Genomic DNA, 25,924 nt, shown 5'->3' with positions numbered 1-25,924 from the left:
GTTGTACGTGAAACAGTTTTATATGGTTGTCATAGTAACTGAACTTCGTTCAAATATATAAATGACCATTTAAACCTTTTGTATTGTTTTGTTTTACCATGTTGTACTAATTTAAGGACTACGCCGTGTAAACGTTGTATGCAAGTTGAGATACTAGAGATGGTGACTAAATAAAACCCACTTTCAAATATACCCATGATGCCTCGTATTAATTATTCAAAAAAAATAATCACGCCCATGAGTGCTGACATAACCATTGGCTGGTCCCTGGGCTGTCCAAGGACTGGTCCATCGGAAAGTTACGCTAGCAAATCTAGAACGTGTGGAACGGAACCATTCCAACCCAATCAAGTCCACAGCCCGATATCCCAAAACCATAAACCGGCCATAGGTTCATTCAAGTAAGTATATTTTCTATCGCCAGTGCTTGACTTGGGCAGAAGCTCAGACGCTGAACACCCGCACCTCAAATCAAATTGTTTTTGTCACATGCGCCGAATACAACAGGTGTAGGTAGACCTTACAGTGAAATGCGCCCTTTTAACCAACAATGCAGTTTTAAGAAAATACCAAACAACAAAAAGTTATCGATAAGAATAACACATAATTAAAGAGCAGCAAAATGGTCTACTGCTTCAACTCCTGTTCGTCTTATATAATATTATCTCTAAAGTATTGTGGAGCTCCTGCACCTAAATATAAACAGTACTGGAACCCAAAATGAGTACCGGAAACTATTTCAGTCCAAGTCGAGCACTGTTTTCTATCGTATGTTACACACTTTCATGCCGAAGTGGCCCGATATCATATCCAAACGATCTGGAATCGAATACATGTTGTCATTTGTTTCTATGGTAATACAGTTGACTGGAACCGCAGTCAACTGTTTCTGTCCTGGTGATTGGTTACCCATTGGTCTGTTTCTGTTTCTGTCCTGGTGATTGGTTGTCCATTGGTCTGTTTCTGTCCTGGTGATTGGTTACCCATTGGTCTGTTTCTGTCCTGGTGATTGGTTACCCATTGGTCTGTTTCTGTCCTGGTGATTGGTTACCCATTGGTCTGTTTCTGTTTCTGTCCTGGTGATTGGTTACCCATTGGTCTGTTTCTGTCCTGGTGATTGGTTGCCCATTGGTCTGTTTCTGTTTCTGTCCTGGTGATTGGTTACCCATTGGTCTGTTTCTGTCCTGGTGATTGGTTACCCATTGGTCTGTTAACTGTTTCTATCCTGGTGATTGGTTACCCATTGGTCTGTTTCTGTCCTGGTGATTGGTTACCCATTGGTCTGTTTCTGTCCTGGTGATTGGTTGCCCATTGGTCTGTTTCTGTCCTGGTGATTGGTTACTCATTGGTCTGTTTCTGTCCTGGTGATTGGTTACCCATTGGTCTGTTTCTGTCCTGGTGATTGGTTACCCATTGGTCTGTTTCTGTCCTGGTGATTGGTTACCCATTGGTCTGTTTCTATGGTAATACAGTTGACTGGAACCATAGTCAACTGTTTCTGTCCTGGTGATTGGTTACCCATTGGTCTGTTTCTGTTTCTGTCCTGGTGATTGGTTACTCATTGGTCTGTTTCTGTCCTGGTGATTGGTTGCCCATTGTTCTGTTTCTGTCCTGGTGATTGGTTGCCCATTGGTCTGGTACTGTTTCTGTCCTGGTGATTGGTTACCCATTGGTCTGTTTCTGTCCTGGTGATTGGTTGCCCATTGGTCTGTTTCTGTCCTGGTGATTGGTTACCCATTGGTCTGTTTCTGTCCTGGTGATTGGTTGTTCATTGGTCTGTTTCTGTCCTGGTGATTGGTTACCCATTGGTCTGTTTCTATGGTAATACAGTTGACTGGAACCATAGTCAACTGTTTCTGTCCTGTGATTGGTTACCCATTGGTCTGTTTCTGTCCTGGTGATTGGTTACCCATTGGTCTGTTTCTGTCCTGGTGATTGGTTGCCCATTGTTCTGTTTCTGTCCTGGTGATTGGTTACTCATTGGTCTGTTTCTGTCCTGGTGATTGGTTACCCATTGGTCTGTTTCTATGGTAATACAGTTGACTGGAACCATAGTCAACTGTTTCTGTCCTGGTGATTGGTTGCCCATTGGTCTGTTTCTGTTTCTGTCCTGGTGATTGGTTACTCATTGGTCTGTTTCTGTCCTGGTGATTGGTTATCCATTGGTCTGTTTCTGTTTCTGTCCTGGTGATTGGTTACTCATTGGTCTGTTTCTGTCCTGGTGATTGGTTGCCCATTGGTCTGTTTCTGTCCTGGTGATTGGTTACCCATTGGTCTGTTTCTGTCCTGGTGATTGGTTGCCCATTGGTCTGTTTCTGTCCTGGTGATTGGTTACCCATTGGTCTGTTTCTGTCCTGGTGATTGGTTGTTCATTGGTCTGTTTCTGTCCTGGTGATTGGTTACCCATTGGTCTGTTTCTATGGTAATACAGTTGACTGGAACCATAGTCAACTGTTTCTGTCCTGTGATTGGTTACCCATTGGTCTGTTTCTGTCCTGGTGATTGGTTACCCATTGGTCTGTTTCTGTCCTGGTGATTGGTTGCCCATTGTTCTGTTTCTGTCCTGGTGATTGGTTACTCATTGGTCTGTTTCTGTCCTGGTGATTGGTTACCCATTGGTCTGTTTCTATGGTAATACAGTTGACTGGAACCATAGTCAACTGTTTCTGTCCTGGTGATTGGTTGCCCATTGGTCTGTTTCTGTTTCTGTCCTGGTGATTGGTTACTCATTGGTCTGTTTCTGTCCTGGTGATTGGTTATCCATTGGTCTGTTTCTGTTTCTGTCCTGGTGATTGGTTACTCATTGGTCTGTTTCTGTCCTGGTGATTGGTTGCCCATTGGTCTGTTTCTGTCCTGGTGATTGGTTATCCATTGGTCTGTTTCTGTTTCTGTCCTGGTGATTGGTTACCCATTGGTCTGTTTCTGTCCTGGTGATTGGTTACCCATTGGTCTGTTTCTGTCCTGGTGATTGGTTACCCATTGGTCTGTTTCTGTCCTGGTGATTGGTTGTTCATTGGTCTGTTTCTGTCCTGGTGATTGGTTACCCATTGGTCTGTTTCTATGGTAATACAGTTGACTGGAACCATAGTCATCTGTTTCTGTCCTGGAGATTGGTTACACATTGGTCTGTTTCTGTCCTGGTGATTGGTTACCCATTGGTCTGTTTCTGTCCTGGTGATTGGTTACCCATTGGTCTGTTTCTGTCCTGGTGATTGGTTACCCATTGGTCTGTTTCTGTCCTGGTGATTGGTTGTTCATTGGTCTGTTTCTGTCCTGGTGATTGGTTACCCATTGTTCTGTTTCTGTCCTGGTGATTGGTTGTTCATTGGTCTGTTTCTGTCCTGGTGATTGGTTACCCATTGGTCTGTTTCTATGGTAATACAGTTGACTGGAACCATAGTCAACTGTTTCTGTCCTGGTGATTGGTTGCCCATTGGTCTGTTTCTGTTTCTGTCCTGGTGATTGGTTACTCATTGGTCTGTTTCTGTCCTGGTGATTGGTTGCCCATTGGTCTGTTTCTGTCCTGGTGATTGGTTATCCATTGGTCTGTTTCTGTTTCTGTCCTGGTGATTGGTTACCCATTGGTCTGTTTCTGTCCTGGTGATTGGTTACCCATTGGTCTGTTTCTGTCCTGGTGATTGGTTACCCATTGGTCTGTTTCTGTCCTGGTGATTGGTTGTTCATTGGTCTGTTTCTGTCCTGGTGATTGGTTACCCATTGGTCTGTTTCTATGGTAATACAGTTGACTGGAACCATAGTCAACTGTTTCTGTCCTGGTGATTGGTTACCCATTGGTCTGTTTCTGTCCTGGTGATTGGTTACCCATTGGTCTGTTTCTGTCCTGGTGATTGGTTACCCATTGGTCTGTTTCTGTCCTGGTGATTGGTTGTTCATTGGTCTGTTTCTGTCCTGGTGATTGGTTACCCATTGGTCTGTTTCTATGGTAATACAGTTGACTGGAACCATAGTCATCTGTTTCTGTCCTGGTGATTGGTTACACATTGGTCTGTTTCTGTCCTGGTGATTGGTTACCCATTGGTCTGTTTCTGTCCTGGTGATTGGTTGTTCATTGGTCTGTTTCTGTCCTGGTGATTGGTTACCCATTGGTCTGTTTCTGTCCTGGTGATTGGTTACCCATTGGTCTGTTTCTGTCCTGGTGATTGGTTGTTCATTGGTCTGTTTCTGTCCTGGTGATTGGTTACCCATTGGTCTGTTTCTATGGTAATACAGTTGACTGGAACCATAGTCAACTGTTTCTGTCCTGGTGATTGGTTACCCATTGGTCTGTTTCTGTCCTGGTGATTGGTTACCCATTGGTCTGTTTCTATGGTAATACAGTTGACTGGAACCATAGTCAACTGTTTCTGTCCTGGTGATTGGTTACCCATTGGTCTGTTTCTGTTTCTGTCCTGGTGATTGGTTACTCATTGGTCTGTTTCTGTCCTGGTGATTGGTTGCCCATTGGTCTGTTTCTGTCCTGGTGATTGGTTACCCATTGGTCTGTTTCTGTTTCTGTCCTAGTGATTGGTTGTCCATTGGTCTGTTTCTGTCCTGGTGATTGGTTACTCATTGGCCTGTTTCTGTCCTGGTGATTGGTTACCCATTGGTCTGTTTCTGTCCTGGTGATTGGTTGCCCATTGTTCTGTTTCTGTCCTGGTGATTGGTTACTCATTGGTCTGTTTCTGTCCTGGTGATTGGTTACCCATTGTTCTGTTTCTGTCCTGGTGATTGGATGCCCATTGTTCTGTTTCTGTCCTGGTGATTGGTTGTCCATTGTTCTGTTTCTGTCCTGGTGATTGGTTGTCCATTGGTCTGGTAACTGTTTCTGTCCTGCTGATTGGCTCACTAGATCTTATTCATCCAGAATGGTCTGAAACAATGGAGGATGACACATCACATGCCATCAACAGCTGTTTTTTGATTGGCTGATGGCCTGGTTTTTGAATCTGGTGATCGTGTTGTTTTACCGAAGACAGTCCTAAATGGCACCCTAGGGCGGTAGTAGTAGTGCACTATATGGACTGCAAACGGGTCAAAAGTAGTGCACTACTTAGGGAATAGTGTGCCATCGGGACCCGATGGCACACTATCGTGTTGGCATTACCATGTCATTCATGTGGAGTTATACAAGACTTTGCAGTGGAGTGTGGAGATATCGCTAAGGAGTATTGTTGCCACCGTTTGGATTGGTGTACAGGCCTGGATGGACGAGAGGTAGAGGACTGAATCCAGGACGTGTTGTCATTACCAGGTCATTAAGGGGTAGTGTTGCCACCTGGATGGACTAGAGGTAGAGGACTGAATCCAGGACGTGTTGTCATTACCAGGTCATTCATTAAGGAGTAGTGTTGCCACCTGGATGGACTAGAGGTAGAGGACTGAATCCAGGACGTGTTGGCATTACCAGGTCATTAAGGAGTAGTGTTACCACCTGGATGGACTAGAGGTAGAGGACTGAATCCAGGACGTGTTGTCATTACCAGGTCATTAAGGAGTAGTGTTACCACCTGGATGGACTAGAGGTAGAGGACTGAATCCAGGACGTGTTGTCATTACCAGGTCATTCATTAAGGAGTAGTGTTACCACCTGGATGGACTAGAGGTAGAGGACTGAATCCAGGACGTGTTGGCATTACCAGGTCATTAAGGAGTAGTGTTACCACCTGGATGGACTAGAGGTAGAGGACTGAATCCAGGACGTGTTGTCATTACCAGGTCATTAAGGAGTAGTGTTACCACCTGGATGGACTAGAGGTAGAGGACTGAATCCAGGACGTGTTGTCATTACCAGGTCATTAAGGAGTAGTGTTACCACCTGGATGGACTAGAGGTAGAGGACTGAATCCAGGACGTGTTGTCATTACCAGGTCATTCATTAAGGGGTAGTGTTACCACCTGGATGGACTAGAGGTAGAGGACTGAATCCAGGACGTGTTGTCATTACCAGGTCATTAAGGAGTAGTGTTACCACCTGGATGGACTAGAGGTAGAGGACTGAATCCAGGACGTGTTGGCATTACCAGGTCATTAAGGAGTAGTGTTACCACCTGGATGGACTAGAGGTAGAGGACTGAATCCAGGACGTGTTGTCATTACCAGGTCATTAAGGGGTAGTGTTACCACCTGGATGGACTAGAGGTAGAGGACTGAATCCAGGACGTGTTGGCATTACCAGGTCATTCATTAAGGAGTAGTGTTACCACCTGGATGGACTAGAGGTAGAGGACTGAATCCAGGACGTGTTGGCATTACCAGGTCATTAAGGGGTAGTGTTGCCACCTGGATGGACTAGAGGTAGTTTCTTATAATAGTCATTGAGGCTCCGTTGTCTGTAACCTGTGGTCGGACTGAATCCAACGGGCCTCACTGTCAAATCCACGAAGGGAAGAGAACAAGTGCACTCTGGGAGGAAGGACAGAGGACTTGGGGGGGACAGAGGAGATTGAGCCCGAAGTGACCACCAGCGCCTTCCTGTGGACAATGTCATGAATTGCAACCTGTGATGTGGATAAATACATTTAAAAGACACTTTCTGGTCTGAAACGACGTGTGTGTGTGTAGAGAGTGTGTGTGTGTGTGTGTGTGTGTGTGTGTGTGTGTGTGTGTGTGTGTGTGTGTGTGTGAGCTCCTCCTCTGCTGTGGAGAGAGAAGTTGTTTTCAGGTCCTCATGTTCTCAGAGTCTCTGGTTCACTCCCAAATGGCACCCTATCCCCTACATAGTGCACTACTTTAGAACAGAGCCCTATGGCACCCTATTCCCTACATAGTGCAATACTTTAGACCAGAGCCCTATAGCACCCTATTCCCTACATAGTGCACTACTTTAGACCAGGGTTGATAAGGAATAGGGTGTATAGGTCTCGCTCTCTCTCTCTGTCCCTACTAGATAACAGGACTTTACCTTAACGCCAACAACGATGAGACAGCCTATAGGGAGGAGGTCAGAGACCTGGTGGTACCAGGATAACAACCTCTCCCTCAACGATGAGACAGCCTACAGGGAGGAGGTCAGAGACCTGGTGGTACCAGGACAACAACCTCTCCCTCAACGATGAGACAGCCTATAGGGAGGTGGTCAGAGACCTGGTGGTACCAGGACAACAACCTCTCCCTCAACGATGAGACAGCCTATAGGGAGGAGGTCAGAGACCTGGTGGTACCAGGATAACAACCTCTCCCTCAACGATGAGACAGCCTACAGGGAGGAGGTCAGAGACCTGGTGGTACCAGGATAACAACCTCTCCCTCAACGATGAGACAGCCTACAGGGAGGAGGTCAGAGACCTGGTGGTACCAGGACAACAACCTCTCCCTCAACGATGAGACAGCCTATAGGGAGGAGGTCAGAGACCTGGTGGTACCAGGACAACAACCTCTCCCTCAACGATGAGACAGCCTATAGGGAGGAGGTCAGAGACCTGGCCGTGTGGTGCCAGGACAACAACCTCTCCCTTAACGTGATCAAGACTAAGGGGATGATTGTGGACTACAGGAAAAGGAGGACCGAGCACGCCCCCATTCTCAATGACGGGGCTGTAGTGGAGCAGGTTGAGAGCTTCAAGTTCCTTGGCGTCCACATCAACAACAAACTAGAATGGTCCAAACACACCAAGACAGTCATGAAGAGGGCACGACAGAACCTTTTCCTCCTAAGGAGACTGAAAAGACTTGGCATGGGTCCCCAGATCCTCAAAAGGTTCTACAGCTGCACCATCGAGAGCATCCTGACCGGTTGCATCACTGCCTGGTACGGCAACTGCTCAGCCTCCGACCTCAAGGCACTATAGAGGGTAGTGTGAACGGCCCAGTACATCACTGGGGACAAGCTGCCTGCCACCCAGGACCTCTACACCAGGCGGTGTCAGAGGAAGGCCCTAAAAATTGTCAAAGATTCCAGCCAATCTAGTTATAGACTGTTCTCTCTGCTACCACACGACGAGCGGTACCGGAGCGCCAAGTCTAGGTCCAAGAGGCTTCTGAACAGCTTCTACCCCCAAGCCATAAGACTCCTGATCATCTAATCAAATGACTACCCATACTATTTGCATTGACCCCCACCCCCCCCCTCTTCAATGCAGCTGCTACTCTCTGTTGTCATCTATGCATAGTCACTTTAATAACTCTACCTACATGTACATATTACCTCAACTAACCGGGGCCTCTGCACATTGACTCTGTACTGATACCCCCTGTATATAGCCTCCACATTGACTCTGTACCGGTACCCCCTGTATATAGCCTCCACATTGACTCTGTACCCGGTACTCCCTGTATATAGCCTCCACATTGACTCTGTACCGTAACACCCTGTATATAGTCTCCACATTGACTCTGTACCGGTACCCCCTGTATATAGCCTCCACATTGACTCCACAATCAGCATTTCACTGTGAGGTCTACTACACCTGTTGTATTCAGCATTTCACTGTGAGGTCTACTACACCTGTTGTATTCAGCATTTCACTGTGAGGTCTACTACACCTGTTGTAGTCACTATTTCACTGTGAGGTCTACTACACCTGTTGTATTCAGCATTTCACTGTGAGGTCTACTACACCTGTTGTATTCAGCATTTCACTGTGAGGTCTACTACACCTGTTGTATTCAGCATTTCACTGTCAGGTCCACTACACCTGTTGTATTCAGCATTTCACTGTCAGGTCCACTACACCTGTTGTATTCAGCATTTCACTGTCAGGTCTACTACACCTGTTGTATTCAGCATTTCACTGTGAGGTCTACTACACCTGTTGTATTCAGCATTTCACTGTCAGGTCTACTACACCTGTTGTATTCAGCATTTCACTGTCAGGTCCACTACACCTGTTGTATTCAGCATTTCACTGTGAGGTCTACTACACCTGTTGTATTCAGCATTTCACTGTAAGGTCTACTACACCTGTTGTATTCAGCATTTCACTGTAAGGTCTACTACACCTGTTGTATTCAGCATTTCACTGTGAGGTCTACTACACCTGTTGTATTCAGCATTTCACTGTAAGGTCTACTACACCTGTTGTATTCAGCATTTCACTGTAAGGTCTAGCTACACCTGTTGTATTCAGCATTTCACTGTGAGGTCTACTACACCTGTTGTATTCAGCATTTCACTGTAAGGTCTACTACACCTGTTGTATTCAGCATTTCACTGTGAGGTCTACTACACCTGTTGTATTCAGCATTTCACTGTAAGGTCTACTACACCTGTTGTATTCAGCATTTCACTGTAAGGTCTACTACACCTGTTGTATTCAGCATTTCACTGTCAGGTCTACTACACCTGTTGTATTCAGCATTTCACTGTGAGGTCTACTACACCTGTTGTATTCAGCATTTCACTGTAAGGTCTACTACACCTGTTGTATTCAGCATTTCACTGTGATGTCTACTACACCTGTTGTATTCAGCATTTCACTGTAAGGTCTACTACACCTGTTGTATTCAGCATTTCACTGTGAGGTCTACTACACCTGTTGTATTCAGCATTTCACTGTAAGGTCCACTACACCTGTTGTATTCAGCATTTCACTGTCAGGTCTACTACACCTGTTGTATTCAGCATTTCACTGTAAGGTCTACTACACCTGTTGTATTCAGCATTTCACTGTGAGGTCGTCTACACCTGTTGTATTCAGCATTTCACTGTGAGGTCTACTACACCTGTTGTATTCAGCATTTCACTGTAAGGTCTACTACACCTGTTGTATTCAGCATTTCACTGTCAGGTCTACTACACCTGTTGTATTCAGCATTTCACTGTAAGGTCTACTACACCTGTTGTATTCAGCATTTCACTGTCAGGTCTACTACACCTGTTGTATTCAGCATTTCACTGTCAGGTCTACTACACCTGTTGTATTCAGCATTTCACTGTGAGGTCTACTACACCTGTTGTATTCAGCATTTCACTGTCAGGTCTACTACACCTGTTGTATTCAGCATTTCACTGTCAGGTCTACTACACCTGTTGTATTCAGCATTTCACTGTGAGGTCTACTACACCTGTTGTATTCAGCATTTCACTGTCAGGTCTACTACACCTGTTGTATTCAGCATTTCACTGTAAGGTCTACTACACCTGTTGTATTCAGCATTTCACTGTCAGGTCTACTACACCTGTTGTATTCAGCATTTCACTGTGAGGTCTACTACACCTGTTGTATTCAGCATTTCACTGTCAGGTCTACTACACCTGTTGTATTCAGCATTTCACTGTGAGGTCTACTACACCTGTTGTATTCAGCATTTCACTGTGAGGTCTACTACACCTGTTGTATTCAGCATTTCACTGTGAGGTCTACTACACCTGTTGTATTCAGCATTTCACTGTAAGGTCTACTACACCTGTTGTATTCAGCATTTCACTGTGAGGTCTACTACACCTGTTGTATTCAGCATTTCACTGTGAGGTCTACTACACCTGTTGTATTCAGCATTTCACTGTGAGGTCTACTACACCTGTTGTATTCAGCATTTCACTGTGAGGTCTACTACACCTGTTGTATTCAGCATTTCCCTGTCAGGTCTACTACACCTGTTGTATTCAGCATTTCACTGTAAGGTCTACTACACCTGTTGTATTCAGCATTTCACTGTAAGGTCTACTACACCTGTTGTACACAGTTGTCAGCCTAGAGCATTTGCAATTACTTAACCTAGTGTTCTAGAACACAGAACATTCTTACTAAACAAACCCCATTACCCAGAGTCCCTCAGGAGAGAAGCAATTCACAATAATCATCTTTCTCTCTTTCTATCTCCAACTCTCTGTCTTTCTCCCACTCTCTGTATCTCTGTTGCTCTTCTCTCTTTCCACTTCTCTCTCTCTCTAAGACAGTGTCAGGAAGTGACAGAGGAAGTGGAGTAGTGAGCCACAGTGTGTAACGTTCTCTGGTTTCTCTGTTCATAGACGAGGCGAGACAGAGAGAGGAGGGAGACAGACAGCGAGAGAGAGAGAGAGACAGACAGACAGACAGAGAGAGAGACAGACAAAGAGAAAGACAGCCAGAGAGACAGACAGACAGAGAGAGAGACAGACTGAGAGAGAGAGACAGACAGAGAGACAAAGAGAGAGACAAAGAGACAGAAAGACAGAGCGAGACAGACAGAGAGAGTATACTACTGAACTGTGTCTCGTCGAGGAACAGACAGAGAGAGAGACAGAATACTACACGTGTCTGTCTGACCGTGTGTCATGCGTTACCATGACGAGAGAAGCACTCATCAAACTCTTCATCCTCATCCTCCTCGCCTTCATCATCTGTCTCCCAGAGTTCTTCACTTCACACAGAGGTATTTATTTTCGTATTTATTATGGATCCCCATTAGCTGTTGCCAAAACAGCAGCTACTCTTCCTGGGGTTTATTATGGATCCCCATTAGTTCCTGCCAAAACAGCAGCTACTCTTCCTGGGGTTTATTATGGATCCCCATTAGCTGTTGCCAAAACAGCAGCTACTCTTCCTGGGGTTTATTATGGATCCCCATTAGCTGTTGCATAAAACAGCAGCTACTCTTCCTGGGGTCCAGCAAAATAAAGACAGTTTATACAATTTTAAAACATTACAATACATTCACAGATTTCACAATACACTGTGTGCCCTCAAAATAATCTGACAGATTAACAGACAGACACACACGTTTGTGACAGAAAGTGTGTGTTTATGTGTGTGTGTGTGTGTGTGTGTGTGTGTGTGTGTGTGTGTGTGAGAAAGACGGGGTTGTGAAACATACACCCTTTATCGTAACCGAGATCACTGACACAGGAAATATGACACAAACAGATACTTGAAACGTCACCTCTCTCTCTCTCTCTCTCTGCTGCAGCGAGGGTAAACTTCCACTGTGTGACCTTTGACCCCTGCGGGGACCAGGAAGTGCCAACGCAGTGCGACCCCGGGCTGACCCCTGCGGGACAGAACTCCAGCCGGAGCGTCGAGGAGAAGCCCGTCTGTAACACCGGGAGGACGGGAGGTTCTGGAGTGAGCTGGTTGCTGTGTGACACGGAGACGGACCCGCCCGCTCTCCGTGGCAACGCCTCGCTGTCAGGTGGGCGGGGACTTCAGTTGGACGATCGACAGTTTAGACGGACCATTCGTTGATCGTACATCGATTGATTAACAGTTGATATTAAATAGTAGCTCTGTTTCCATCAAATTGGCAATATTTAAAGATCAGTATGAAGAGAAGCGGCATTTCCACCAAACGGGACATTTTGAGGATAAACAAAACTGAGTGATGATGTAGGACACGTAGAAACACATTTTTTTTGGGGGGGGGGGGGGGGGCGGGGGGGGGGGTTTCATGTACCGAATAACAATCTGAAAGGTCAATGTGTTTCCATCGCATTTTCAACAATAATGTTTGGTCACAACAAAAACTGCTGTGTTAAATAACCAAATGTGCTGTGGTCTTGACACCTGGTTAAAGATCCCACCGTGTCAAACAGTTAAAGACCCCACCGTGTCAAACAGTTAAAGATCCCACCGTGTCAAACAGCCGACCAGTTAAAGACCCCACCGTGTCAAACAGTTAAAGACCCCACCGTGTCAAACAGTTAAAGACCCCACCGTGTCAAACAGTTAAAGACCCCACCGTGTCAAACAGTTAAAGACCCCACCGTGTCAAACAGTTAAAGACCCCACCGTGTCAAACAGTTAAAGACCCCACCGTGTCAAACAGTTAAAGACCCCACCGTGTCAACCAGTTAAAGACCCCACCGTGTCACAGTTAAAGACCCCACCGTGTCAAACAGTTAAAGATCCCACCGTGTCAAACAGTTAAAGATCCCACCGTGTCAAACAGTTAAAGATCCCACCGTGTCAAACAGTTAAAGACCCCACCGTGTCAAACAGTTAAAGACCCCACCGTGTCAAACAGTTAAAGACCCCACCGTGTCAAACAGTTAAAGATCCCACCGTGTCAAACAGTTAAAGACCCCACCGTGTCAAACAGCCGACCAGTTAAAGATCCCACCGTGTCAAACAGTTAAAGATCCCACCGTGTCAAACAGTTAAAGATCCCACCGTGTCAAACAGCCGACCAGTTAAAGACCTCACCGTGTCAAACAGTTAAAGACCCCACCGTGTCAAACAGTTAAAGATCCCACCGTGTCAAACAGTTAAAGACCCCACCGTGTCAAACAGCCGACCAGTTAAAGATCCCACCGTGTCAAACAGCCGACCAGTTAAAGATCCCACCGTGTCAAACAGTTAAAGATCCCACCGTGTCAAACAGCCGACCAGTTAAAGATCCCACCGTGTCAAACAGCCGACCAGTTAAAGATCCCATCGTGTCAAACAGTTAAAGATCCCACCGTGTCAAACAGCCGACCAGTTAAAGATCCCACCGTGTCAAACAGCCGACCAGTTAAAGATCCCATCGTGTCAAACAGTTAAAGATCCCACCGTGTCAAACAGCCGACCAGTTAAAGATCCCACCGTGTCAAACAGTTAAAGACCCCACCGTGTCAAACAGTTAAAGACCCCACCGTGTCAAACAGTTAAAGATCCCACCGTGTCAAACAGTTAAAGATCCCACCGTGTCAAACAGTTAAAGACCCCACCGTGTCAAACAGTTAAAGACCCCACCGTGTCAAACAGTTAAAGACCCCACCGTGTCAAACAGTTAAAGACCCCACCGTGTCAAACAGTTAAAGATCCCACCGTGTCAAACAGTTAAAGACCCCACCGTGTCAAACAGTTAAAGACCCCACCGTGTCAAACAGCCGACCAGTTAAAGATCCCACCGTGTCAAACAGTTAAAGATCCCACCGTGTCAAACAGTTAAAGACCCCACCGTGTCAAACAGTTAAAGACCCCACCGTGTCAAACAGTTAAAGACCCCACCGTGTCAAACAGCCGACCAGTTAAAGACCCCACCGTGTCAAACAGTTAAAGACCCCACCGTGTCAAACAGTTAAAGACCCCACCGTGTCAAACAGTTAAAGATCCCACCGTGTCAAACAGCCGACCAGTTAAAGATCCCACCGTGTCAAACAGTTAAAGATCCCACTTCCTGTTTCCATCACATCTGTCGTGGTTATGACATTACTTCTTAAAAACTGTGAATGGAAACGTTTTTATTGACTGAAAACGTTGGATTTTACTCTTCACCTTTCCTTTCCCCCTCCTCTTCTCGCCTCCCCTCTTCCTCCTCTTCTCTCTTCTCTCCTTGCCTCCCCTCCTCCTCATTTCCTCCTCTTCTCTTCTTGCCTCCCCTCCTCCTCTCTCCTCTTCTCTTTCTTGCCTCCCCTCTTCCTCCTCTTCTCTCTTCTCTCCTTGCCTCCCCTCCTCCTCATTTCCTCCTCTTCTCTTCTTGCCTCCCCTCCTCCTCTCTCCTCTTCTCTTTCTTGCCTCCCCTCTTCCTCCTCTTCTCTCTTCTCTCCTTGCCTCCCCTCCTCCTCATTTCCTCCTCTTCTCTTCTTGCCTCCCCTCCTCCTCTCTCCTCTTCTCTTTCTTGCCTCTCCTCTTCCTCCTCTTCTCTCTTCTCTCCTTGCCTCCCCTCCTCCTCATTTCCTCCTCTTCTCTTCTTGCCTCCCCTCCTCCTCTCTCCTCTTCTCTCCTTGCCTCCCCTCCTCCTCCTTTCCTCCTCTCTTCTCTCCTCGTCTCCCCTCCTCCTTTCCCCCTCTCTTCTCTCCTCTCTCCTTGCCTTCCCTCCTCCTCCTTTCACCTCTCCTCCCCTCCATCTCTCCAGGAAGGAGGGTGTCGCTATCAGTGTTGTCTGAAGGAGGGAACGCGACTTTGTACGGCTTCCTGACAGAGGAGAAGAAAGAGGAGAAGAAAGAGGGGGAGGAAGAAGGACAAGGATTCATCTACTGCTGTTTTCGAACCCCGCCTCTTTCCATACCAACCAATCACAGCCAGTGTCTCCTTCATCTCCACACCCAAGGAACCAATGAGACAGCTGTAAAGTCTGACCTGCCCTGGACACGGCCACCTAGAAGTGAGTAGAGTTTGATCCCATGTGGCTCAGTTGGTAGGTGTAGCAGAATGATACACAGAAGAAAGTTATTTTGTTTCTGGCCATTTTGAGCCTGTCATCGAACCCACAAAATGCTGATGCTCCAGATACTCAACTAGTCTAAAGAAGGCCAGTTTTATTGCTTCTTTAAATCAAAACATTAGTTTTCAGCTGCGCTAACAGAAATACAAAAGGGTTTTCTAATGATCAATTAGCCTTTTTAAAATGATAAACTTGGATTAGCTAACACAACGTGCCATTGGAACACAGGAGTGATGGTTTCTGATAATGGGCCTCTGTACACCTATGTAGATATTCCATTAAAATAATCAGCCGTTTCCAGCTACAACAGTCATTTACAACATTAACAATGTCTACACTGTATTTCTGATCAATTTGATGTTATTTTAATGGACAAAAAAGGTTATATTTACAATGGTGTGTGTTCTTCACTGGTTGCCCTTTTCTCGTGGCAACAGGTCACAAATCTTGCTGCTGTGATGGCACACTGTGGTATTTCACCCAGTAGATATGGGAGTTTATCAAAATTGGATTTGTTTTCGAATTCTTTGTGGGTCTGTGTAATCTGAGGGAAATATGTGTCTCTAGTATGGTCATGCATTGGGCAGGAGGTTAGGAAGTGCAGCTCAGTTTCCACCTCATTTTGTGGGCAGTGAGCACATAGCCTGTCTTCTCCTGAGAGCCATGTCTGCCTACGGCGGCCTTTCTCAATAGCAAGGCTATGCTCACTGAGTCTGTACATAGTCAAAGCTTTCCTTAATTTTGGGTCAGTCACAGTGATCAGGTATTCTGCCGCTGTGTACTCTCTGTTTAGGGACAAATTGCTCTGTTTTTTTGTTAATTCTTTCCAAAATAACCCTAACCCTCTCTCTGTCTCTCTCTCTCTCCTCCCCCTCCTCCCTCCTCTCTCTCTCTCTCTCTCTCTCTCTGCTCCCCCTCGCTCTCTCTCTCTCTCTCTCTGTCTCTCTCTCCTCCCCCTCTCTCTTTCTCCTTCCCCTCTCTCTCTCTCTGTCTCTCTCTCCTCCCCCTCTCTCTTTCTCCTTCCCCTCTCTCTCTCTCTCCCCCCCTCCTCCCCTCTCCCACTCTCTCTCCCCCTCTCTCTCCTCCTTTCCCCCTCTCTCTCCTCCCCCTCCCTCTCCCCGCTCTCTCTAGGTGAGTGGTTGTGTGTCTTCAGGGTGGCGTGGTTGGTCCTGGTGGTTGTGGTCATGTTGACCGTCCTCACCACGGTCCTGGGTCTGATCTACTGGAGGACTCGCTGCTGTCGAAGTGAGTCACACACACACACACACAGTCTCGTATAACTAACCTTGTGGACACACACACACCGTCTCGTATAACTAACCTTGTGGGGACACACAGACACACACACACACACACACACACACACACACACACACACACACACACACACACACACACACACACACACACACACACACACACACACACACACACACACACACACACACACACACACACACACACAGTCTCGTATAACTAACCTTGTGGGGACACACAGACACACACACACACACAGTCTCGTATAACTAACCTTGTGGGGACACACAGACACACACACACACACACACACACAGTCTCGTATAACTAACCTTGTGGGGACACACACACGCACACAGATACACACACAGTCTTGTATAACTAACCTTGTGGGGACACACAGACACACACACACACAGTCTTGTATAAATAACCTTGTGGGGACACACAGACATACACACACAGTCTTGTATAACTAACATTGTGGGGACACACAGACACACGCACACACAGTCTTGTATAACTAACCTTGTGGGGACACACAGATACACACACACACACACACACACAGTCTTGTATAACTAACCTTGTGGGGACACACTTACCCTAAACACACAGTCTTGTATAACTAACCTTGTGGGGACACACTTACCCTAAACACACAGTCTTGTATAACTAACCTTGTGGGGACACACTTACCCTAAACACACAGTCTTGTATAACTAACCTTGTGGGGACACACTTACCCTGAACACACAGTCTTGTATAACTAACCTTGTGGGGACACACTTACCCTAAACACAGTCTTGTATAACTAACCTTGTGGGGACACACTTACCCTAAACACAGTCTTGTATAACTAACCTTGTGGGGACACACTTACCCTAAACACACAGTCTTGTATAACTAACCTTGTGGGGACACACTTACCCTAAACACACAGTCTTGTATAACTAACCTTGTGGGGACACACTTACCCTAAACACACAGTCTTGTATAACTAACCTTGTGGGGACACACTTACCCTAAACACACAGTCTTGTATAACTAACCTTGTGGGGACACACTTACCCTAAACACACAGTCTTGTATAACTAACCTTGTGGGGACACACTTACCCTGAACACACAGTCTTGTATAACTAACCTTGTGGGGACACACTTACCCTAAACACACAGTCTTGTATAACTAACCTTGTGGGGACACACTTACCCTAAACACACAGTCTTGTATAACTAACCTTGTGGGGACACACTTACCCTAAACACACAGTCTTGTATAACTAACCTTGTGGGGACACACTTACCCTAAACACACAGTCTTGTATAACTAACCTTGTGGGGACACACTTACCCTAAACACACAGTCTTGTATAACTAACCTTGTGGGGACACACTTACCCTAAACACACAGTCTTGTATAACTAACCTTGTGGGGACACACTTACCCTAAACACACAGTCTTGTATAACTAACCTTGTGGGGACACACTTACCCTAAACACACAGTCTTGTATAACTAACCTTGTGGGGACACACAGACACACATCTTAAACAAATGAAAAAGTCTTTATGTACATGTGTTGAAATTAAATTATTTCCCCCTCCCTCTCCTCCTTTCTCCCCCTTCTCTCTCCTACCCCTCCCTCTTCTCCTTTCTCCCCTTTCTCTCTCCTACCCCTCCCTCTTCTCCTTTCTCCCCCTTTCTCTCTCCTACCCCTCCCTCTTCTCCTTTCTCCCCTCTCTCTCTCCTACCCCTCCCTCTTCTCCTTTCTCCCCTTTCTCTCTCCTACCCCTCCCTCTTCTCCTTTCTCCCCTCTCTCTCTCCTACCCCTCCCTCTTCTCCTTTCTCCCCTTTCTCTCTCCTACCCCTCCCTCTTCTCCTTTCTCCCCTCTCTCTCTCCTACCCCTCCCTCTTCTCCTTTCTCCCCTTTCTTTCTCCTACCCCTCCCTCTTCTCCTTTCTCCCCTCTCTCTCTCCTACCCCTCCCTCTTCTCCTTTCTCCCCCTTTCTCTCTCCTACCCCTCCCTCTTCTCCTTTCTCCCCTTTCTCTCTCCTACCCCTCCCTCTTCTCCTTTCTCCCCTCTCTCTCTCCTACCCCTCCCTCTTCTCCTTTCTCCCCTTTCTCTCTCCTACCCCTCCCTCTTCTCCTTTCTCCCCTTTCTCTCTCCTACCCCTCCCTCTTCTCCTTTCTCCCCTTTCTCTCTCCTACCCCTCCCTCTTCTCCTTTCTCCCCTCTCTCTCTCCTACCCCTCCCTCTTCTCCTTTCTCCCCTCTCTCTCTCCTACCCCTCCCTCTTCTCCTTTCTCCCCTTTCTCTCTCCTACCCCTCCCTCTTCTCCTTTCTCCCCTTTCTCTCTCCTACCCCTCCCTCTTCTCCTTTCTCCCCTCTCTCTCTCCTACCCCTCCCTCTTCTCCTTTCTCCCCTTTCTCTCTCCTACCCCTCCCTCTTCTCCTTTCTCCCCTTTCTCTCTCCTACCCCTCCCTCTTCTCCTTTCTCCCCTCTCTCTCTCCTACCCCTCCCTCTTCTCCTTTCTCCCCTCTCTCTCTCCTACCCCTCCCTCTTCTCCTTTCTCCCCTCTCTCTCCTACCCCTCCCTCTTCTCCTTTCTCCCCCTTTCTCTCTCCTACCCCTCCCTCTTCTCCTTTCTCCCCCTTCTCTGCCTTCCCCTTCCTCTCTGCTACCCCTCCCTCTTCTCCTTTCTCCCCCTTTCTCTCTCCTACCCCTCCCTCTTCTCCTTTCTCCCCCTTCTCTGCCTTCCCCTTCCTCTCTGCTACCCCTCCCTCTTCTCCTTTCTCCCCCTTTCTCTCTCCTACCCCTCCCTCTTCTCCTTTCTCCCCCTCTCCCTCTCCTCCTTTCTCCCCTCCTTCTCTGCCTTTCCCTTCTCCCTCTCCTACCCCCCCTCTCCTCCTTTCCCCCCCTTCTCTGCCTTCCCCTCTCCCTCTCCTACCCCTCCCACTCCTCCTTTCTCCCCCCATTTTCTGCCTTCCCCTCTCCCTCTCCTACCCCTCCCTCTTCTCCTTTCCCCCCGCTTCTCTGCCTTCCCCTCTCCCTCTCTCCCTCTCCTACCCCTCCCTCTTCTCCTTTCTCCCCCCCTTCTCTGCCTTTCCCTTCTCCCTCTCCTACCCCCCCTCTCCTCCTTTCCCCCTTTCTCTGCCTTCCCCTCTCCCTCTCCTACCCCCCCCTCTCCTCCTTTCTCCCCCCTCCCAGAGGAGCCCAGAGTGTATCCAGCCAGTGTGTTCCAGACCAGAGGATTCAACACGGACCTCCCTGATGTCTCTGTTTCACTACATCACTCCTCAGGTACCTCTCTCTCCCCCATCCCAGAGGAGCCCAGTGGGTTCCAGACCAGAGGATTCAACACGGACCTCCCTGATGTCTCTATTTCACTACATCACTCCTCAGGTACCTATCTCTCTCTCTCCTCTTCTCTCCCTATCCCTCTCTCTCCTCTTCTCTCCCTATCCCTCTCTCTCTCTCCCTATCTCTCTCTCTCCCCCTCTCCCTATCCCTCTCTCTCTCTCCCTATCTCTCTCTATCCCCGCTCTCCCTATCCCTCTCTCTCCCCTTCTCTCCCTATCCCTCTCTCTCCCCTTCTCTCCCTATCCCTCTCTCTCTATCTCTCTCTCTCCCCCTCTCCCTATCCCTCTCTCTCTCTCCCTATCTCTCTCTCTCTCCCTCTCCCTATCCCTCTCTCTCTCTCCCTATCTCTCTCTCTCCCCCTCTCCCTATCCCTCTCTCTCTCTCCCTATCTCTCTCTCTCTCTCCCTATCCCTCTCTCTCCTCTTCTCTCCCTATCCCTCTCTCTCTCTCCCTATCTCTCTCTCTCCCCCTCTCCCTATCCCTCTCTCTCTCTCCCTATCCCTCTCTCTCCTCTTCTCTCCCTATCCCTCTCTCTCTCTCCCTATCTCTCTCTCTCCCCCTCTCCCTATCCCTCTCTCTCTCTCCCTATCTCTCTCTCTCCCCCTCTCCCTCTCTCTCTCTCCCTATCTCTCTCTCTCCCCCTCTCCCTCTCTCTCTCTCCCTATCTCTCTCTCTCCCCCTCTCCCTATCCCTCTCTCTCTCTCCCTATCCCTCTCTCTCCTCTTCTCTCCCTATCCCTCTCTCTCTCTCCCTATCTCTCTCTCTCCCCCTCTCCCTATCCCTCTCTCTCTCTCCCTATCTCTCTCTCTCCCCCTCTCCCTCTCTCTCTCTCCCTATCTATCTCTCTCCCCCTCTCCCTATCCCTCTCTCTCTCTCCCTATCTCTCTCTCTCTCTCCAACAGCAGAAAACAACAGAATAGCCTGCATCCCAAATGGCATCCTACCCTATGGTCACTGCACTATATAGGGAATAGAGCCCTATGGTCACTGCACTATATAGGGAATAGAGCCCTATGGTCACTGCACTATATAGGGAATAGAGCCCTATGGTCACTGCACTATATAGGGAATAGAGCCCTATGGTCACTGCACTATATAGGGAATAGAGCCCTATGGTCACTGCACTATATAGGGAATAGAGCCCTATGGTCACTGCACTATATAGGGAATAGAGCCCTATGGTCACTGCACTATATAGGGAATAGAGCCCTATGGTCACTGCACTATATAGGGAATAGAGCCCTATGGTCACTGCACTATATAGGGAATAGAGCCCTATGGTCACTGCACTATATAGGGAATAGAGCCCTATGGTCACTGCACTATATAGGGAATAGAGCCCTATGGTCTCTGCACTATATAGGGAATAGAGCCCTATGGTCACTGCACTATATAGGGAATAGAGCCCTATGGTCACTGCACTATATAGGGAATAGAGCCCTATGGCCACTGCACTATATAGGGAATAGAGCCCTATGGCCACTGCACTATATAGGGAATAGAGCCCTATGGTCACTGCACTATATAGGGAATAGAGCCCTATGGTCACTGCACTATATAGGGAATAGAGCCCTATGGTCACTGCACTATATAGGGAATAGAGCCCTATTGTCACTGCACTATATAGGGAATAGAGCCCTATGGTCACTGCACTATATAGGGAATAGAGCCCTATGGTCACTGCACTATATAGGGAGTAGAGCCCTATGGTCACTGCGCTATATAGGGAGTAGAGCCCTATGGTCACTGCACTATATAGGGAGTAGAGCCCTATGGTCACTGCACTATATAGGGAATAGAGCCCTATGGTCACTGCACTATATAGGGAATAGAGCCCTATGGTCACTGCACTATATAGGGAATAGAGCCCTATGGTCACTGCACTATATAGGGAATAGAGCCCTATGGTCACTGCACTATATAGGGAATAGAGCCCTATGGTCACTGCACTATATAGGGAATAGAGCCCTATGGTCACTGCACTATATAGGGAATAGAGCCCTATGGTCACTGCACTATATAGGGAGTAGAGCCCTATGGTCACTGCACTATATAGGGAATAGAGCCCTATGGTCACTGCACTATATAGGGAATAGAGCCCTATGGTCACTGCACTATATAGGGAATAGAGCCCTATGGTCACTGCACTATATAGGGAATAGAGCCCTATGGTCACTGCACTATATAGGGAATAGAGCCCTATGGTCACTGCACTATATAGGGAATAGAGCCCTATGGTCACTGCACTATATAGGGAATAGAGCCCTATGGTCACTGCACTATATAGGGAATAGAGCCCTATGGTCACTGCACTATATAGGGAATAGAGCCCTATGGTCACTGCACTATATAGGGAATAGAGCCCTATGGTCACTGCACTATATAGGGAATAGAGCCCTATGGTCACTGCACTATATAGGGAATAGAGCCCTATGGTCACTGCACTATATAGGGAACAGAGCCCTATGGTCACTGCACTATATAGGGAATAGAGCCCTATGGTCACTGCACTATATAGGGAATAGAGCCCTATGGTCACTGCACTATATAGGGAACAGAGCCCTATGGTCACTGCACTATATAGGGAATAGAGCCCTATGGTCACTGCACTATATAGGGAATAGAGCCCTATGGTCACTGCACTATATAGGGAATAGAGCCCTATGGCCACTGCACTATATAGGGAACAGAGCCCTATGGTCACTGCACTATATAGGGAATAGAGCCCTATGGTCACTGCACTATATAGGGAGTAGAGCCCTATGGTCACTGCACTATATAGGGAATAGAGCCCTATGGTCACTGCACTATATAGGGACTAGTGGGGCTAGAGACAGGCACTACACTTCTCCGTTCAGTAGTGGGGCTAGAGACAGGCACTACACTTCTCCGTTCAGTAGTGGGGCTAGAGACAGGCACTACACTTCTCCGTTCAGTAGTGGGGCTAGAGACAGGCACTACACTTCTCCGTTCAGTAGTGGGGCTAGAGACAGGCACTACAGTTGTCTGTTCAGTAGTGGGGCTAGAGACAGGCACTACACTTCTCCGTTCAGTAGTGGGGCTAGAGACAGGCACTACACTTGTCTGTTCAGTAGTGGGGCTAGAGACAGGCACTACACTTCTCCGTTCAGTAGTGGGGCTAGAGACAGGCACTACACTTGTCTGTTCAGTAGTGGGGCTAGAGACAGGCACTACACTTCTCCGTTCAGTAGTGGGGCTAGAGACAGGCACTACAGTTGTCTGTTCAGTAGTGGGGCTAGAGACAGGCACTACACTTCTCCGTTCAGTAGTGGGGCTAGAGACAGGCACTACACTTGTCTGTTCAGTATTGGGGCTAGAGACAGGCACTACACTTCTCCATTCAGTAGTGGGGCTAGAGACAGGCACTACACTTCTCCGTTCAGTAGTGGGGCTAGAGACAGGCACTACACTTCTCCGTTCAGTAGTGGGGCTAGAGACAGGCACTACACTTCTCCGTTCAGTAGCTGGGATAGAGACAGGCACTACACTTCTCCGTTCAGTAGTGGGGCTAGAGACAGACACTACACTTCACCGTTCAGTAGTGGGGCTAGAGACAGGCACTACACTTCTCCGTTCAGTAGCTGGGATAGAGACAGGCACTACACTTCTCCGTTCAGTAGTGGGGCTAGAGACAGGCACTACACTTGTCTGTTCAGTAGCGAGTCTAGAGACAGGCACTACACTTCTCCGTTCAGTAGTGGGGCTAGAGACAGGCACTACACTTGTCTGTTCAGTAGTGGGGCTAGAGACAGGCACTACACTTCTCCGTTCAGTAGTGGGGCTAGAGACAGGCACTACACTTGTCTGTTCAGTAGTGGGGCTAGAGACAGGCACTACACTTCTCCGTTCAGTAGTGGGGCTAGAGACAGGCACTACAGTTGTCTGTTCAGTAGTGGGGCTAGAGACAGGCACTACACTTCTCCGTTCAGTAGTGGGGCTAGAGACAGGCACTACACTTGTCTGTTCAGTATTGGGGCTAGAGACAGGCACTACACTTCTCCATTCAGTAGTGGGGCTAGAGACAGGCACTACACTTCTCCGTTCAGTAGTGGGGCTAGAGACAGGCACTACACTTCTCCGTTCAGTAGTGGGGCTAGAGACAGGCACTACACTTCTCCGTTCAGTAGTGGGGCTAGAGACAGGCATTACACTTGTCTGTTCAGTAGTGGGGCTAGAGACAGGCACTACACTTCTCCGTTCAGTAGTGGGGCTAGAGACAGGCACTACACTTGTCTGTTCAGTAGTGGGGCTAGAGACAGGCACTACACTTCTCCGTTCAGTAGTGGGGCTAGAGACAGGCACTACACTTGTCTGTTCAGTATTGGGGCTAGAGACAGGCACTACACTTCTCCATTCAGTAGTGGGGCTAGAGACAGGCACTACACTTCTCCGTTCAGTAGTGGGGCTAGAGACAGGCACTACACTTCTCCGTTCAGTAGTGGGGCTAGAGACAGGCACTACACTTCTCCGTTCAGTAGCTGGGATAGAGACAGGCACTACACTTCTCCGTTCAGTAGTGGGGCTAGAGACAGACACTACACTTCACCGTTCAGTAGTGGGGCTAGAGACAGGCACTACACTTCTCCGTTCAGTAGCTGGGATAGAGACAGGCACTACACTTCTCCGTTCAGTAGTGGGGCTAGAGACAGGCACTACACTTGTCTGTTCAGTAGCGAGTCTAGAGACAGGCACTACACTTCTCCGTTCAGTAGTGGGGCTAGAGACAGGCACTACACTTCTCCGTTCAGTAGTGGGGCTAGAGACAGGCACTACACTTGTCTGTTCAGTAGTGGGGCTAGAGACAGGCACTACACTTCTCCGTTCAGTAGTGGGGCTAGAGACAGGCACTACAGTTGTCTGTTCAGTAGTGGGGCTAGAGACAGGCACTACACTTCTCCGTTCAGTAGTGGGGCTAGAGACAGGCACTACACTTGTCTGTTCAGTATTGGGGCTAGAGACAGGCACTACACTTCTCCATTCAGTAGTGGGGCTAGAGACAGGCACTACACTTCTCCGTTCAGTAGTGGGGCTAGAGACAGGCACTACACTTCTCCGTTCAGTAGTGGGGCTAGAGACAGGCACTACACTTCTCCGTTCAGTAGTGGGGCTAGAGACAGGCACTACACTTGTCTGTTCAGTAGTGGGGCTAGAGACAGGCACTACACTTCTCCGTTCAGTAGTGGGGCTAGAGACAGGCACTACACTTGTCTGTTCAGTAGTGGGGCTAGAGACAGGCACTACACTTCTCCGTTCAGTAGTGGGGCTAGAGACAGGCACTACACTTGTCTGTTCAGTATTGGGGCTAGAGACAGGCACTACACTTCTCCATTCAGTAGTGGGGCTAGAGACAGGCACTACACTTCTCCGTTCAGTAGTGGGGCTAGAGACAGGCACTACACTTCTCCGTTCAGTAGTGGGGCTAGAGACAGGCACTACACTTCTCCGTTCAGTAGCTGGGATAGAGACAGGCACTACACTTCTCCGTTCAGTAGTGGGGCTAGAGACAGACACTACACTTCACCGTTCAGTAGTGGGGCTAGAGACAGGCACTACACTTCTCCGTTCAGTAGCTGGGATAGAGACAGGCACTACACTTCTCCGTTCAGTAGTGGGGCTAGAGACAGGCACTACACTTGTCTGTTCAGTAGCGAGTCTAGAGACAGGCACTACACTTCTCCGTTCAGTAGTGGGGCTAGAGACAGGCACTACACTTGTCTGTTCAGTAGTGGGGCTAGAGACAGGCACTACACTTCTCCATTCAGTAGTGGGGCTAGAGACAGGCACTACACTTGTCTGTTCAGTAGTGGGGCTAGAGACAGGCACTACACTTCTCCGTTCAGTAGTGGGGCTAGAGACAGGCACTACAGTTGTCTGTTCAGTAGTGGGGCTAGAGACAGGCACTACACTTCTCCGTTCAGTAGTGGGGCTAGAGACAGGCACTACACTTCTCCGTTCAGTAGTGGGGCTAGAGACAGGCACTACACTTCTCCGTTCAGTAGCTGGGATAGAGACAGGCACTACACTTCTCCGTTCAGTAGTGGGGCTAGAGACAGACACTACACTTCTCCGTTCCGTAGTGGGGCTAGAGACAGGCACTACACTTCTCCGTTCAGTAGCTGGGATAGAGACAGGCACTACACTTCTCCGTTCAGTAGTGGGGCTAGAGACAGGCACTACACTTGTCTGTTCAGTAGCGAGTCTAGAGACAGGCACTACACTTCTCCGTTCAGTAGTGGGGCTAGAGACAGGCACTACACTTGTCTGTTCAGTAGTGGGGCTAGAG

General features: G+C 48.0%; 1 protein-coding gene across 4 annotated transcripts in view; it reads left to right on the top strand.

Annotated features, from left to right (window-relative positions):
- Positions 1 to 271: 271 nt before the first annotated feature.
- LOC118936826 overlaps positions 272 to 25,924 on the top strand; it is a 27,666-nt gene continuing 2,013 nt past the window's right edge. For 2 of the 4 annotated variants that reach the window (XM_036934218.1, XM_036934217.1), the window contains exons 1-6: positions 272 to 401; positions 10,834 to 11,292; positions 11,827 to 12,048; positions 14,695 to 14,943; positions 16,135 to 16,248; positions 19,468 to 19,560. In XM_036934218.1, coding sequence (XP_036790113.1) covers positions 11,205 to 11,292; positions 11,827 to 12,048; positions 14,695 to 14,943; positions 16,135 to 16,248; positions 19,468 to 19,560 — 766 coding nt within the window. In that variant the 5' untranslated portion in view covers positions 272 to 401; positions 10,834 to 11,204. Of the gene's footprint in view, positions 402 to 10,833; positions 11,293 to 11,826; positions 12,049 to 14,694; positions 14,944 to 16,134; positions 16,249 to 19,467; positions 19,663 to 25,924 lie in introns of all 4 variants that reach the window. The other 2 variants (XM_036934216.1, XM_036934215.1) reach the window with 1 other exon arrangement.

The sequence above is a fragment of the Oncorhynchus mykiss genome, chromosome 10 (genome assembly GCF_013265735.2).
Source record: "Oncorhynchus mykiss isolate Arlee chromosome 10, USDA_OmykA_1.1, whole genome shotgun sequence".
NCBI classification, from domain to species: Eukaryota; Metazoa; Chordata; class Actinopteri; order Salmoniformes; family Salmonidae; genus Oncorhynchus; species Oncorhynchus mykiss.
This window is presented reverse-complemented; position numbering and strand designations above follow the sequence as displayed.